Raw genomic sequence first — 14,721 nt, 5'->3', positions numbered from 1 at the left:
TACCGTGAACTGCAGTTGATCCAGTTTTCTTCTAACAAAGGGATTTGGTGATTTTTAAAAAAGTGTACAAATTTAACATTTGTCTAAGAGTCATAGAGTAGCTAAATTACAGAAGTATTTAGAAATGTCATCTTTAATAATTAGCTCTTATTCTTTTTTTATGATATTGTACATTTTTAAAAACGAACCTTTTCTATAATTAGGGTCGGTCCGTCCGTAACGATTAGCCCTTTTCATTAATTTAGGCATGCATTGCAAGGTGATTCTTGTAGTATTTAGGTACGATTTAAAAAGCGTAGCAACTCTATAATTTCTAAAATCAAGTCCTAAAAACTTGTTATAAAAAGGATAATTTTTGCTTGATTTAAATCCAAATAAAAAAAAATCTTAGATATTAAAATTTACCTAATTATTTACAGTAATTTCTAATATCTTGACTTACGAATGATCATATTAATTTGTAGAAAGTGGTATATAACTATATATTTCTCTTATAATATAATAATACAATGTATGTATAAAATTATGTTCTATGAAGATATTATAATTGATTCTATGCTATTTCTGTTAAGCATTCTTATTACAATACACTTCACTCTTAAAAATACTTATAGAAATGTATCTTATGTCAGAGAGAGAGAGGGGACAATGGGCTGTTTATTACACTAGTCTCCAAGTTTTAAAATAATGTTTTTTAAAATTTTAATTCTTTGACTTGACAACTTTGGGGACTTTTAATGGATTTCAATTGGTTGATTTATTAGGTTGAGTATATTTTAATCTACGGATAGGGTAATTTTGTGTATCATCATTGGGGATGTACATCAATTTATTGGTCATTGTCTTATCCCTTTCGATCTCTGATCAATAGTGCTTATAAGTTAAAACATTATTTTCCATTGAAATTTTACAATTTTACAAATGTCTTTCATTTGAGTCCATCGAATTTAGAAATCATATTTTGACAATCTTCTGTTTATAATTATGAATTATATAAAAAGCTTTCCTGAAAAGAAAATCTTAACAGTTATAAGAGAGGTATTGTTAGGGATCTAAAGGAATAATGCAATGGTCGATAAATAAATGTACATCCCTAATGCTGATGATACACAAAATCGCCACTTAAGATTAGTGGTTGAAGTATTTGAATACTTAACTTAATGAATCAACCAAACACCAGTCCCCAAAAGTTGTGAAGCCAAAAAAAAAACAATACTATAAAACTTTGGGAACTAATGTAATATACAGCCCAGTTATTTTTAAGAGTGTTTGATAATAATGATAAACCATGGATGACATTTGGGGAAATAACATTTTTCTTGGGTATATATATTACACATTAATATTTCTCATAAAACAGACAGCAAAATATATAATAGCAATGCTTATAATAATTATAATAAAAGTATTATACTAAATGACAAAAAATGTGTATAAAATCATGCCTAAATATCAATGTATAAAAATCTTCATTTTAGTGTCAGTCAAAAGTTTTTTTAATTCAATTTATCCCCTTTTTTATAGGCACTAAAAAGAGCATCGTAAAATCAAAATAAATTAAATAGTTTAACTGACCGTTCTGTCCTTCTGTCGTTAATTTTATTGTACCAATGTTGTTTTATAATGCCGTATTGTTACAGGAATCATTATACTATTTTTGCACTGGTATTGATGAAGGAACACTTTTATCTAATGATAAGGGAGAAATTTTGATGATGGGGGGGGAAATTAGGCAGATTAACATCAACATACTTGGGGGAGGGGGAAGGGGAAAATTAGGGGGATTAATAAGAAACACACAGAGGGGGGGGGGGATGATAAGACAATTGAAACAAGGGAAAGTTAGCAGGGATCTAAAGGGACAGGACAACGGCCGAAAAATTAATGTACATCCCCAATGATGATACTACAAAATTACCTCTTCTGTAGGTAACAATTATGGGTTAAAAGTTTGTACACTAAACTTAAGAAACAACCAAACAAAATCCATGAAAGGCCTAAAATTATAAAGCCAGCGAATAAGAAAACGTTATTACAAAAATTTTGGGGACTTGTGTAATAAACATCCAATTGTCCCTTAGCTCTCTGAAAAGTTAGGCATATCATTGAGATATAAGAGGACATCAAACAGTTTTGACAAAATTGTGCGTAAATTTCTTGCAAAACTGATAAATATAGGATATTGTTAAAGGATACTTACATTTTTAGGACTTGATTATAGATATACTACGCCTTCTAAATTGTACCGATCTGTTATTAGAATCATAAATATCATTCTTTGAGGGGCTTTGAGACTAAATTGTCAAATACTCGACTCGACACTATAAGCTAATAAAAAAGATTTTTTATTTCAACAAATTTAAATTATTTTTGTTTATTTAGACAGAATGATTTGGTTTGTGTTAATTTCACTCACCGAAAATCTTAAGGCAAACCTGTTTTTTAAATGCCAAGTTCCTCGAATAGTATGAAGCATCATCTACTGTCAAAACTTTTCAAAGATGATTGGTACACAATTTTTAATATTCAGTAATATATGATTTCTCTTATATGTAATATGTATAATACAAAGTAGAATGATGTCTGTCTGTTTACTAAAGGACCGAACTGTTAACTGCTGAACCGATAGGTTTCTCCTTAACAGAGTAGCTTCTCATAGGTCACGGGAAGGTTTATAACTATTTTGGGGGAGGGTACCAAAACCCTCCAAAGAGAAATCGCCCTTAAAAAATTTCCCCCCCCCTCAAAAAAATTTTTTTTTTACAATCTAAATTTTAAAAAATGGGTTTTGGAATTCAACTCCTCCTCCAAAAGCGCCCCTAGAGGCCTCTATGGGGCGAACGCACTAGCACATATTAATGTGTTGACAATTGTTATATAGGAATTGAGTATACCACTTAACCTTTAGGGAATTAACTATAGATAGCTGGATCAGTTAGGTATAAGAGTGGACAGGAGTATTCTTATGTGTTTATTCTATCATTAAAATTAAGAATACAATTATAATAAGCATACTGCCCCTTCTGTAAATTACAATTCTTAGTTCAAATATTTTGACACTAGTACATTGAACCAAGATTTCACTAAAGTACCCAAAGTTTTTGATCCAAACAATGAAAAAAAGCTTTATTTAGAAAGATATTACCAAACTTTAGTTACTTTAATGTAAGGTGAATCATATAATAACCCCTAAATTAATTGAAAATTGACTCATATCCTATACACTGGTATAGATATTCTATTACTAAGACCCCTGGGAATTAGAAATATAAATTTTGTTATGTATACATGGCATCTAGCAACATATTATAATACAAAATGTACATACATGTACACATGTCTTATTATTACTGAAGCTATTTTATATGTAAAATGTCTGTCTGTCCGGTATGGGAGAATAGTGAATTCATGGGTGGTATATGACCAGATGGTGGATAGATAGCTGCTAAAAGGATAGAAAGATATCTAGGTATCAAAAATAATTAAGTGTTGCATGTTTTTTGCTGCTATAGATGATATCTAGATACCTAGCTAGAAAGATATCTAGATATCAAGAATGATAAATTCAGGCAACTACTATAGATAGATAACTGGATATCTAGTAAGATATCTAGGTATCAAGAATGATAAATTCCTTTGGTAATGTGGTATATAGGCTGCTGCAATAGATAGATGGCTAGACACCTAGAAAGATATCTACTTATCAAGAACGATAAATACCTTTTTTAATGTGGAGCATAGGCTGCAACTACAGATAGATAGTTAGATACCCAGAAAGATATCTAGATACTAAGAATGATAAATACCTTTTGGTAATGTGAAACATAGGATGCTGCTACAGATATATAGCTAGATTACTAGAAAGATATCTAGATATCAAGAATGATACATACCTATTGGTAATGTGAAACATAGGATGCTGCTACAGGTCGATAGCTAGATTCCTAGAAAGATATCTAGATATCAAGAATGATAAATACCTATTGTTAATGTGGAATTGAGCTTGCTGCATTAGATAGATAGTTAGATATCTATAAAGATATCTAAGTATGATAAATACCTATCAATGTGGATCATAGGCTGCAACTATAGATAGATAGTTAGTTACCTAGAAAGACATCTAGATACTAAGAATGATAAATACCTTTTGGTAATTTGGCATATAAGCTGCTGCAATAGATAGATAGCTAGATACCTAGAAAGATATCTAGATATCAAGAATGATTAATTCCTATTGCCATTGGTAATGTGAAACATAGGATGCTGCTACAATTAGATAGCTAGATAGCTAGAAAGATATCTAGATATCAAGAATGATTAATTTCTATTGCCATTGGTAATGTGAAACATAGGATGCTGCTACAATTAGATAGCTAGATAGCTAGAAAGATATCTAGATATCAAGAATGATAAATACCTTTTGGTAATGTGGTTTTCAGGCTGCTGCTACAGATAGATAGCTAGATAGCTAGAAAGATATCTAGATATCAAGAATGATAAATACCTATTGGTAATGTGAAACATAGGATGCTGCTACAGATAGATAGCTAGATAGCTAGAAAGATATCTAGATATCAAGAATGATAAATACCCATTGGTAATGTGGTATTCAGACTGGTGCCAAAGCTATTTGTTTCACCAAAACAAGATTTATCCAGTTCATTGAAGAAAAGAGATAAAAATTAAGAAAAATAATGATTTCATATTTCTATTTGTTATGAATTTCCATCTACCTTACTTATTTCCCATTTTGGCACATGACTTCTTAATTAATACCAACTTAAAAAAGGCTATACTTGAATCTTTTTATTAATGTTCTGTTAAAAATATTAGAATTCAAATTCCATAAACCATGCCTATTTTCTTGATATCTATCTATTTTTCTAACATTTTGTTACGTTTCTGGCAGGCTATGTTTGTGTGTATCTATCAACCCATCAATGTACTCATTTTTTGGCAGTTGAAATTAACCTTACATAAGCAAAAAGGCATTTACTTATGTAACTTTGAATCATCTAGAACATTTACAATAATTATTATTTAAAAATAAGAATTTAAATTTATTTAACAGAGACACAATCACATAAATTCAAGTCTTTTATTTCTTTTACTTACTCTATCTTTTCTACTCTCACTTTTTCTTCTTTTTTCTTTCTTTACTTTTCTTTGTGTGAAATATTTCCCTTCCAAATTTCTTTTTGATGTGATGAGATAAATCTTTCTTTATTCTTTATTTTTCAATGTTAGATGTCTATTCAATACTTCCCACCTTTTCTCACAGTGAAAATTATTTGGAGTCCTTATCCTTTCATTTAATCATTTCAAAAAGAGGGACTATGGAATGTTATTCAGACCTTATTCTAAGTGAAATTTTCCCTCAACCATCTTCATTTATTTCTCCTCCTTCTTACCCACTTCCCTCCAGCTACATCAAAAAACAAGTTTTATATCAACTCTATGCCAAAAAAATATTTAATTTTTGGTAATTTCAAATGGAATTGATTGGCTTAATATCAGTCCCTGATAGTTTATGACTACTTTGTCTTTGTACCTAGCATCTAGTGACTTCCAATTAACATAGACACATAAAAAGCTTACATGTGAAAATCTTTGGTATATTACAAACAATCTTCCACTTTAATACAAGGAAAATTTTCAATAGTGAATGTTTCTGCCACTATTGATTTCTTTATTCACAAGTCTGCATGTTTTTACTTCACTTCAACCTAAAGATCTTCTATTGACAAAGTCTGTTAGAAATAAATGGGAGCTTTTCTATCTATCTATTATTATCAACCTACCTATGTTATTTTCTAATACTTTTATTAAAAGAAAAGAACTATAACTCTACTTATCGGTGTATCAATCTTTTAAAAATCTATATTTATGTCAATAAAGATTTTTTTTCTATATTTCCTTCTTTTCCAAACAAGCAATACATTAATTACAACATTTTATGCAAGATTTTGCTAGGTAAAGGACAGAAAAGCTATATTTAGTGAGATTTTGCTAGGTGAAGGACAGAAAAGCTAGATTTTGTTAGATGAAGGACATAAGTAGGCTTCCTTAAGTAAGAATTTGTCAGACATAGGACATAAGTCACCTTCCATAAGTTAGTTTTTGTTAGATAAAGGTCATAAATAGCCTTCCATATACCTATTTCCAGTGACTTATGTCCTAATTAGAAATGACTTTGTTTTCTTTCCATAATCCAGATTTTTTTTCTTGTACATATATTTCTATATTTCCTTCTTCGCCAAACAAGCAGTACATTTATTACAACATTTAATGCAAGATATTGCTAGGTAAAAGCTATATTTAGCGAGATTTTGCTAGATGAAGGTCAGAAAAGCTAGATTTTGTTAGATGAAGGACATAAGTAGGCTTCCTTAAGTAAGAATTTGTCAGACATAGGACATAAAACACCTCCCATAAGTTAGGTTTTGTAGATGAAGGACATAAATATCCTTCCTTACACCTTATATTTTCAGTGACTTATGTCCTTATTAGGAATGACTTTGTTTCCTTTCCATAATAATCCAGATTTTTTTTCTTGTACATATATTTCTATATTTCCTTCTTTGCCAAACAAGCAGTACATTTATTACAACATTTAATGCAAATGTAGCTTTTTCTTTGTGAAACTTAAATACAGTTAAAATGATTTGTGTTCCCCTCCTTCCTCTCTCACCTCCCTTCTACAATAAGTTTGGGTAATTCTCTTAGTTTAATTGGAAGCTTAATTTGGATTACCACCACACACTGCTAACTGGGATAGACAGATAGAATAAGATACATAGTAGGGAAGTAGGATAGATAGAAAGATGGATAATAAAGATAAATAGATATAAAGATAGATAGAAAGATAGATAGATAGAAAGATAGATAAATATAAATATTGATAAATAGAAATATAGATAGATAGTTGGTGCGCGTCCTTCTTATGAATACTAGATAGATAGAAAGATAGATAGATAGACAGATAGATAGAATAATAGATAGATAGAAAGTTTTATAGCTAGAAAGTATGATAGATAAATTAGATAGAAAATAAAATGGATAGAAAGGTGGCAGATAAATAGATAGAAAACAAGGCTGATAGATAGATAGAAATTAAGAAAGATAGAAAAAAATATTTAGATAAAATATATATATTGTTATTTTATTCCTTTTCTGTATTGATCAATCTATGCATCTTCCTCTCTTTATTAGAATAAGTTTTAAGAGCTTTCATTATAAAATTGTATCTCTGTATGTTAAAGTTTGAATTAAGTCAGATTTTACATTTTCTGAGGCCCTCATTTTCCTATTCCCTTTTTGGTAACCTCACCCCCCGTGCCCCCCTTCCACCAACAACCCTATTGGATTCCATGTTATAAAGCCTTGAAACAGAAATCCAAGTCCCAATCATTAATTATTAACTTCTTTAGCCTTTCTCAATCTGTGCTTTGTTCTGTTTCTATCTACCTATCTCTCTGTATAATATACCTTTCTAAATTCCTATCCATCTTTTTAGATTTTCATATCAAACCAAATCAAATAAAAGTTTCAAGGATGCTTGCTTTGTATCTGTTTCTTTGAGGGAAAATAGGGTCATGGAAAGAAAACAAAGTAGCTGGTTTCGACGTATTTTCACTGTAGCTTATGAAAGGTTTTTTGGGTTAGGTTAGGTAAATGTTAATGATTGCCCCGCAGGGTTACAAAATTGGAGAAAGGTACTGTAAAAATACGACGCAACCTTTGTTTTCTTTCCATGATCCACAATTTATTTTTTATGTTAACTGTCCATAAAATCGAAGATATACCAAATTCAGGGTAGGTCTATACGTCTGTCTTTAATAATTAGCTGTGAGTGTAAAGTAGTAAGGTTTTTTTTGTCTGAAGCTTAAGATTTTGATACTACTGAACAGATCGAGTTATCCTCTGCAGGAAAGCATCTTACAGGTTCTTAGCTTTTAAGGCTATTTCATTTTAAATTTTGGTATAGATTTACACTATTTTTCCTTTTTTGTCGAGCTTTCCTTTTATGGATTTAGTTATACATGGGCCTAAACATTTTGATTAAACCAGGATGACAATATACATAATAACTAAGTTCTGAAACTGTAGGACAAACGAAAACAGAATTGTTAATAAATTTGATGCAAAAGTGTTTAAATACAGGATACTGTTTAAGGGCATATTTACATTTTTGGTTCTTGATTATATATAGATGCTTTGCCTATAACATTGTAATTTGGTGTAATAGGAATCAGAATTCCAAAAATCAGATAAACAGGTTAAAAATAAAAACCGGAACGGCCCTGATTATAGAAAAGCTTTACTTTTTAAAAGTTTAATTAACATGTATCAATTATTCAAGAAAATTGTCTTTGTCATTAAAACTTAACAAACTAATGGTTAAGAACTTTCTTTTGAAAACTTAATAATTAAGTATGTAAGTTAAAAATCCTTATATAAAAGCAACCGCTGAACTGATATGGTTTTTCTTTAGAGTGCTGCTTTTTATAGGCCCTGGTTTTAAAACTAATGTAGGTGAAGGTTCGATTCTAACCCCCCCCCCCCTCCACATCAAAGACCCCTAGTTGCCTCTAGGGGCGTAGCCGCTTGTATTTAACAACGAAAGCAATTTGATTGATGAGATAAAGCAATAGAATATTTTAATAGATGAAAAGATTGATATAAATGGATGAAAGGTAAATAGTTTAAAATTAAAATACTTAGACAAAAAGTAAAATAGATAAATAGAATGATATATTTCAATTCAATATGTAGGTAAAATAAGTATTTTTTTATGAGTAGGTTATATGTTATAAAAATATATAATGTAAAAATATTTTTGGTTGTTAGATAGATAGATAAATGAATGTATTTTGTGGTGTTTTATTTGTTGTGACGTGAGGTTAAAAGTGTCCATTATGAAAACAACATGAAACAATAATAATGTGTGCTTTAGGTCAGGGAGGAGGGGGACATTGAACTATTTATTACACTAGTCCCCAAAGTTTTATGATATCGTTTTCTTAACGTTGGCTTAAAAACTTTGGGCTTTAATTAAATTTTGTTTGGTTAATTAAGTTGAGTGTACAAACGTTTCAACCACTAATTTTAATCTACAAAAAGGGTATTTTTTTGTATCATTATAGGTTAGTACATCAATTTATCGGCCATTGTCTTATTCCTTTAGATCCCTGGCTTTAAGTTGTTACAATAATGTAACGTACAAAAAAATCTAAAAAATAGTCAAAAAAATTTCGCAAAAAAGTTTTTATTTAAAAGTATGTTATGATTTTATAATTTTATGTTCTGTTTTGTAATGATAGTCTACTTAACATTAAAAAGTGCAAAAGTTGTTTATTCTTAAATCATATTAGTTACATCTTATAAATATTTTGTTCTTTTTGTCAATATTAAGGTACAATAAAATTATTTTTAGCTCAAAATAAATGTCAAAAAGTATTTGCTATTTATAAATATGAAATAATCAAAGGTCTAAAAATAATAATTATGTAAGAATTCCGATATAAAAAAGCAAAAAAAAATAGATTTAAAGATTCAGTTCTCGGTAAAATGTTCTTAAAATCGATTATCTACAAAAAATCTATGAACTCTAAAGCTGCCAAACGGCTGATGTACATGTCATACCCGCCCGCTTTGTTAAGCGGCATAGGAAGAACCATAAAAATCTGGAAATGCCAAGATTCAATGATGCATAGAGAAAGCTTCACTGAAGAAAAAACGCTTAAAATAATTCTTTTTGGCGCGAGATAGCTGTACAATATTGAGAAATGTAAAAAATATGCCAACCTCTAATATTCTTTTGTGAACTGGGCTATAGATTGAAGTTATAGGAAAGAAAAACTAAAAGTTTTATAGTATAAACTGTATAGATTATTGAAAAGAAGATAGAAAATAAAAGATAGATGGGTTAATATATAATAGGTCAGCTGAATTTTAGTTTCCGATTGTGTACGTATCACCCTCATCCTATCTCATAGCTAAAAAAGCTTCAAACTTCCAAAAAAATCTAAATTTGAAAAATTAGAATTTTCGCTTTGTTTTCACAAATTAACTTACTCAATTAATGTAAGCTGAAAATAGCTTTCGTACAAACTTCGGAAATTAGGGAAAAATGGGTAATCAATTTTCAGCTGATCTATAATAAGGACCAAAAAGTAGGAAGGTATAGACTGAACAAAATATAGGTATGTATTAGATATAAACACTGTAAGAAATTATAAAAAAAAATTATGAAAAGTTCAAAATTGATGATACAAATGATTTAAAATGAATATAATAGATATTTACTATTTTACCTATTTAGTGTATTAATTCTTCACATCTAAGAGAATGGTTCTAATCCAGTAGATATTAATCTGTTTTAATGCCAAACTGGCAAAACTAAACTTTCTTTTAGAGTGCTAGGTGCTAGTAGATCTATGTTTGTAACTACAGATAATTTATCAGTGACTGGGGTTATATCATACAGTGTCAATACAGTGTAGCAAATCATTCCTTTTTTTGTGAATTCTAACTTATTTATTTCATCTTCTTCTATTATATAAAGTAGAAAGTTTTTTTTTGTCTGTAGCAAATGATAACCACCGTACCGATATGGTTCCCCTTTACAGTGAAGCTTCTTAAACCAGGGAAGGTTTTTAACTATTTTTGGGGAGGGTATCTAGACCCTCCCAAAAGCAATCGCCCCTAGAAAAATTACCCCTCCCGCCCTCATTCATTGAAACTAAAATTAAAGTGTAGGGTTGACTTCCCCAACCCCTATTTTTTCAGATGTCCCTAGAGGCCTCTAGGGGGGCGTTGTCGCTACTATATAGATAAAGTAAAGTAGAGGAAATGCCTCGATCACCTGTAAGGCTTCAAGAAAAATATTTATTTGTACTCAAAATCACAATTTTATATGCCCTGCTTTACATTACGTACTTTTTACACAATTTTATAAATGTGTTTTGATCATATCTCTTACCCTATTTTTAGCACAATTTGGCCAGTTAGTGAAAATAAATATATTGGTTATGGATAACCACGATATAAAATTAGAAATTAAAATTAGTTAGTTAGTAATCATTGACATATATCAATGCTATATAGTTAATAAAAATAAAAAAAAGGTTAATAGAAATGATTTTTTCAAAAAATCTTTAAAAAATTATTTCCGTGGATAAGGGACAAAGATTAATCATTAAAATTGCAAAAGAATTTATTTTCCACTTATTAACCACTATTTGAAATCTAGAACCAATTTTAAACAACATAATATCCAATATTTCTTCATTTAAAATTGAACTTGCTAAAGATTTTTTCTTGTTCCTTAAAAAAAGGGCTTCAGGAATCAAATATACAATCCCCACAAATGGACTCAATCCATTTTGGCTCTTGGTGCATTTCCTTAATTTTTTTCAGTACATTAATACACAAACAAAGAAAGCGTTATTATAAAACTTTTGGGGACTAGTGTAATAAACAGCCCAATGTCCCCTCCATCCCTGGAATATTATGCACGTGTTTGTCTATGTTAGATGCTTAATCAATGTCAACACATTTCTTACTTTTGTGAGCTTTGTTAGTCACAAATATACATATATTCAATTTTTATGCATTGCAGTGATTGGTCAATGCTAGATAGTTTAACACATGTGATTCCGAAATTTTACATTTTGATATTTCATATAGGAAAGTATGATTTTAATAACTAAATTTCGTTTGCAGACAATTTTTCATGAATACTTAAAATAACAGTTTTGTTAGACCTGGCTTTCGGCATCCTCGGAACTAAGAAAACTGGTTTTTAGCTTATAATTTTTTCATTTTAATATCCGCGGAAAGCTATCTATAATACGTTTCAGTAAATATTTATTATATTTTATTTCATAAACAGTAAATAGGCTGATCCCCATAAGAGAAATTATTTAAAGCTTTTCTAATATAAATTGCAGCACCATTACGTTAACATACAAATAAAACTGACAATTACATACTTAAATTTACATTAGGATTGTACAAAAGTTATTATCCCTGAAAAAAAGAGCCTAATGGGTCCAGTGGTTGAAGATACCTTTAGTTTATCAGGACGGGCAGAGGGATAGACATTTTTTAAAAACTTTTTCTTGCTTGTTATTGGTCTATTCTCTGTAAATATAAAAAAAACATTCAATAAAAATAACTGAATAAAATGGTTCTAATTTATTAGATCAAAACTATGCACTGTACCCTGTACCTAAAATCCACAGGGATCTAAAGGGATAAGTCAATGGCCGATTAATTAATGATGATACACAAATTTCCCCTTCTGTAGATTGTAATTAGTGGCTGAAACGTTTGGACACTCAACTAACTGAACCAAATAATCAAATTTTAATAAAAGATCCCAAATTTGTTAAGTGGTAATAAGAAAAGGTTATTATAAAACTTTGGGGACTAGTTTAATAGACAGCCCACTGTCCCCTCCCTCCCTGTAAAATCCCACACACAAACATATATTTTTCTTTCCTCTAACTAAATTAATATCCATCCCCTTTTCTTTCCTTCGCGTTACTTTTTATTTCAACCCCAATTTTATCTTTCCAGAGTTTTTGCCTTTTGCATTTAACTTGGATATTTATCAAGACCGCTAAAAATTTGACAAAAAAATACATATGTAAAATGAAGGATTGAGAGGATAATTTTTTTCGCGTAATTTCATAAAGTTGGTTGCTTGGTTGTTGTCAAATGCTCTTATTAATTGTTCTTAATTATGGACCATTTCTTATATATATTTGGTCATAATTAAGAACAGTTTGACTTAATAAGAGCATTTGACTAAAACCCATTACCCAACTCAATAGAAAGTAATTGAAACTACAAAAGAAAATTATAATTATAAAACTATAAAATTATCAGACACTCATTCATACCTGTAGTGGATTATTATATGTATTACAAACAATGTTCCGCGAATATTAAAAAAGGCATAAAATCCATACCAGTTTTGTTAGTTTTTCATTTTAATATCCACGGAAAGCTGTCTATAATACGATGCAATTAATAATTATTCTAGCTATTTTATTATTTTATTTGCCTGTTTTGTGTAAACCTTAAACTTAATGTTTTTACCTGGGTTTGGAAATCAGTCCTCGGAGAGAAACAACTTTCAATCAAATAAAATGTATCATTCCTCCCCAGTTATCCACACATCTATCTACCTATCTTCATTCATCTATCGTTCTATTCATCTACTCATATATCAAACCTATTCTATCCGAATTATTGTTTTAATTTTACTTTTGGTAGTTTAGTTTTTTTCTTGTATAGATATTTTAAAGATACGATTTCGAAATTTTTTCCAGGGTATATTTACTTGCATCGTCATTGAAATTGTTAATTCTATAACTTAAAAATTAACTAATTTTTGCTGTATTGCCAGGCGCGTTACGAGGAGGAGGATGACGATGATGGCCCAGCGGCGGACCCTCAACTAGAGGCGGGTATGCCTCTACCCATCAGGTAATTATATGGCGGACCCTCAACTAGAGGCGGGTATGCCTCTACCCATCAGGTAATTATATGGAGGACCCTCAACTAGAGGCGGGTATGCCTCTACCCATTAGGTAATTATATGGAGGACCCTCAATTAGAGGCGGGTATGCCTCTACCCATCAGGTAATTATATGGAGGACCCTCAACTAGAGGCGGGTATGCCTCTACCCATCAGGTAATTATATGGAGGACCCTCAACTAGAGGCGGGTAGGCCTCTACCCATCAGGTAATTATATGGAGGACCCTCAACTAGAGGCGGGTATGTCTCTACCCATCAGGTAATTATATGGAGGACCCTCAACTAGAGGCTGGTATGCCTCTACCCATCAGGTAATTATATGGAGAACCCTCAACTAGAGGCGGGTATGCCTCTACCCATCAGGTAAATATATGGAGAACCCTCAACTAGAGGCGGGTATGCCTCTACCCATCAGGTAATTATATGGAGGACCCTCAACTAGAGGCGGGTAGGCTTCTACCCATCAGGTAATTATATGGAGAACCCTCAACTAGAGGCGGGTATGCCTCTACCTATCAGGTAAATATATGGAGAACCCTCAACTAGAGGCGGGTATGCCTCTAACAATCAGGTAATTATATGGAGGACCCTCAACTAGAGGCGGGAATGCCTCTACCCATCAGGTAATTATATGGAGGACCCTCAACTAGAGGCGGGTATGCCTCTACCCATCAGGTAATTATATGGAGGACCCTCAACTAGAGGCGGGTATGCCTCTACCCATCAGGTAATTATATGGAGGACCCTCAACTAGAGGCGGGAATGCCTCTACCCATCAGGTAATTATATGGAGGACCCTCAACTAGAGGCGGGTATGCCTCTACCAATCAGGTAATTAAATGGAGGCGGTTATGCCTTTTCAGCTAGCCTATAGAAGAGGGGTCTAGAAGCAATTTCTCTTAGAAGGGTGGTGGTACCCTAACCCAAAATAGCTATAAACCTTCAAAGGACTAGAAACTACAATGTAATAAGAACCATATCGTTTCAGTGGTAAAAAAAAATCCATCGGTACGCACACAGAGATTCTGTTAATTGAAAATACAGGACTTGTAAATTGTACATGAAACTAATTCAGATTTTGAATTTATCATTTAAAATAATGATTTTTAAGAATAGCTTTTGAGTAACTAAAAATTCTATAATTCTCATTTATTCAAAAGTTAATTAA

The 14,721-nt window shown here is 31.0% G+C and overlaps 1 protein-coding gene across 1 annotated transcript in view; it reads left to right on the top strand.

Annotated features, from left to right (window-relative positions):
* The window catches only part of para (sodium voltage-gated channel paralytic), a 311,186-nt gene that overhangs the window by 111,617 nt on the left and 184,848 nt on the right, over positions 1–14,721 (top strand). The window contains exon 6 of the mRNA XM_080152120.1: positions 13,421–13,500. Within this exon, the coding sequence (XP_080008246.1) occupies positions 13,421–13,500 (80 nt within the window). The remainder of the gene's footprint in view (positions 1–13,420; positions 13,501–14,721) is intronic.

The sequence above is a fragment of the Acartia tonsa genome, chromosome 2 (assembly GCF_053477335.1).
Source record: "Acartia tonsa isolate MP-2025a chromosome 2, ASM5347733v1, whole genome shotgun sequence".
Taxonomy (NCBI): Eukaryota; Metazoa; Arthropoda; class Copepoda; order Calanoida; family Acartiidae; genus Acartia; species Acartia tonsa.
Note: the sequence above shows the minus strand (reverse complement) of the source record. Positions and strands in the feature narration are given on the sequence as shown.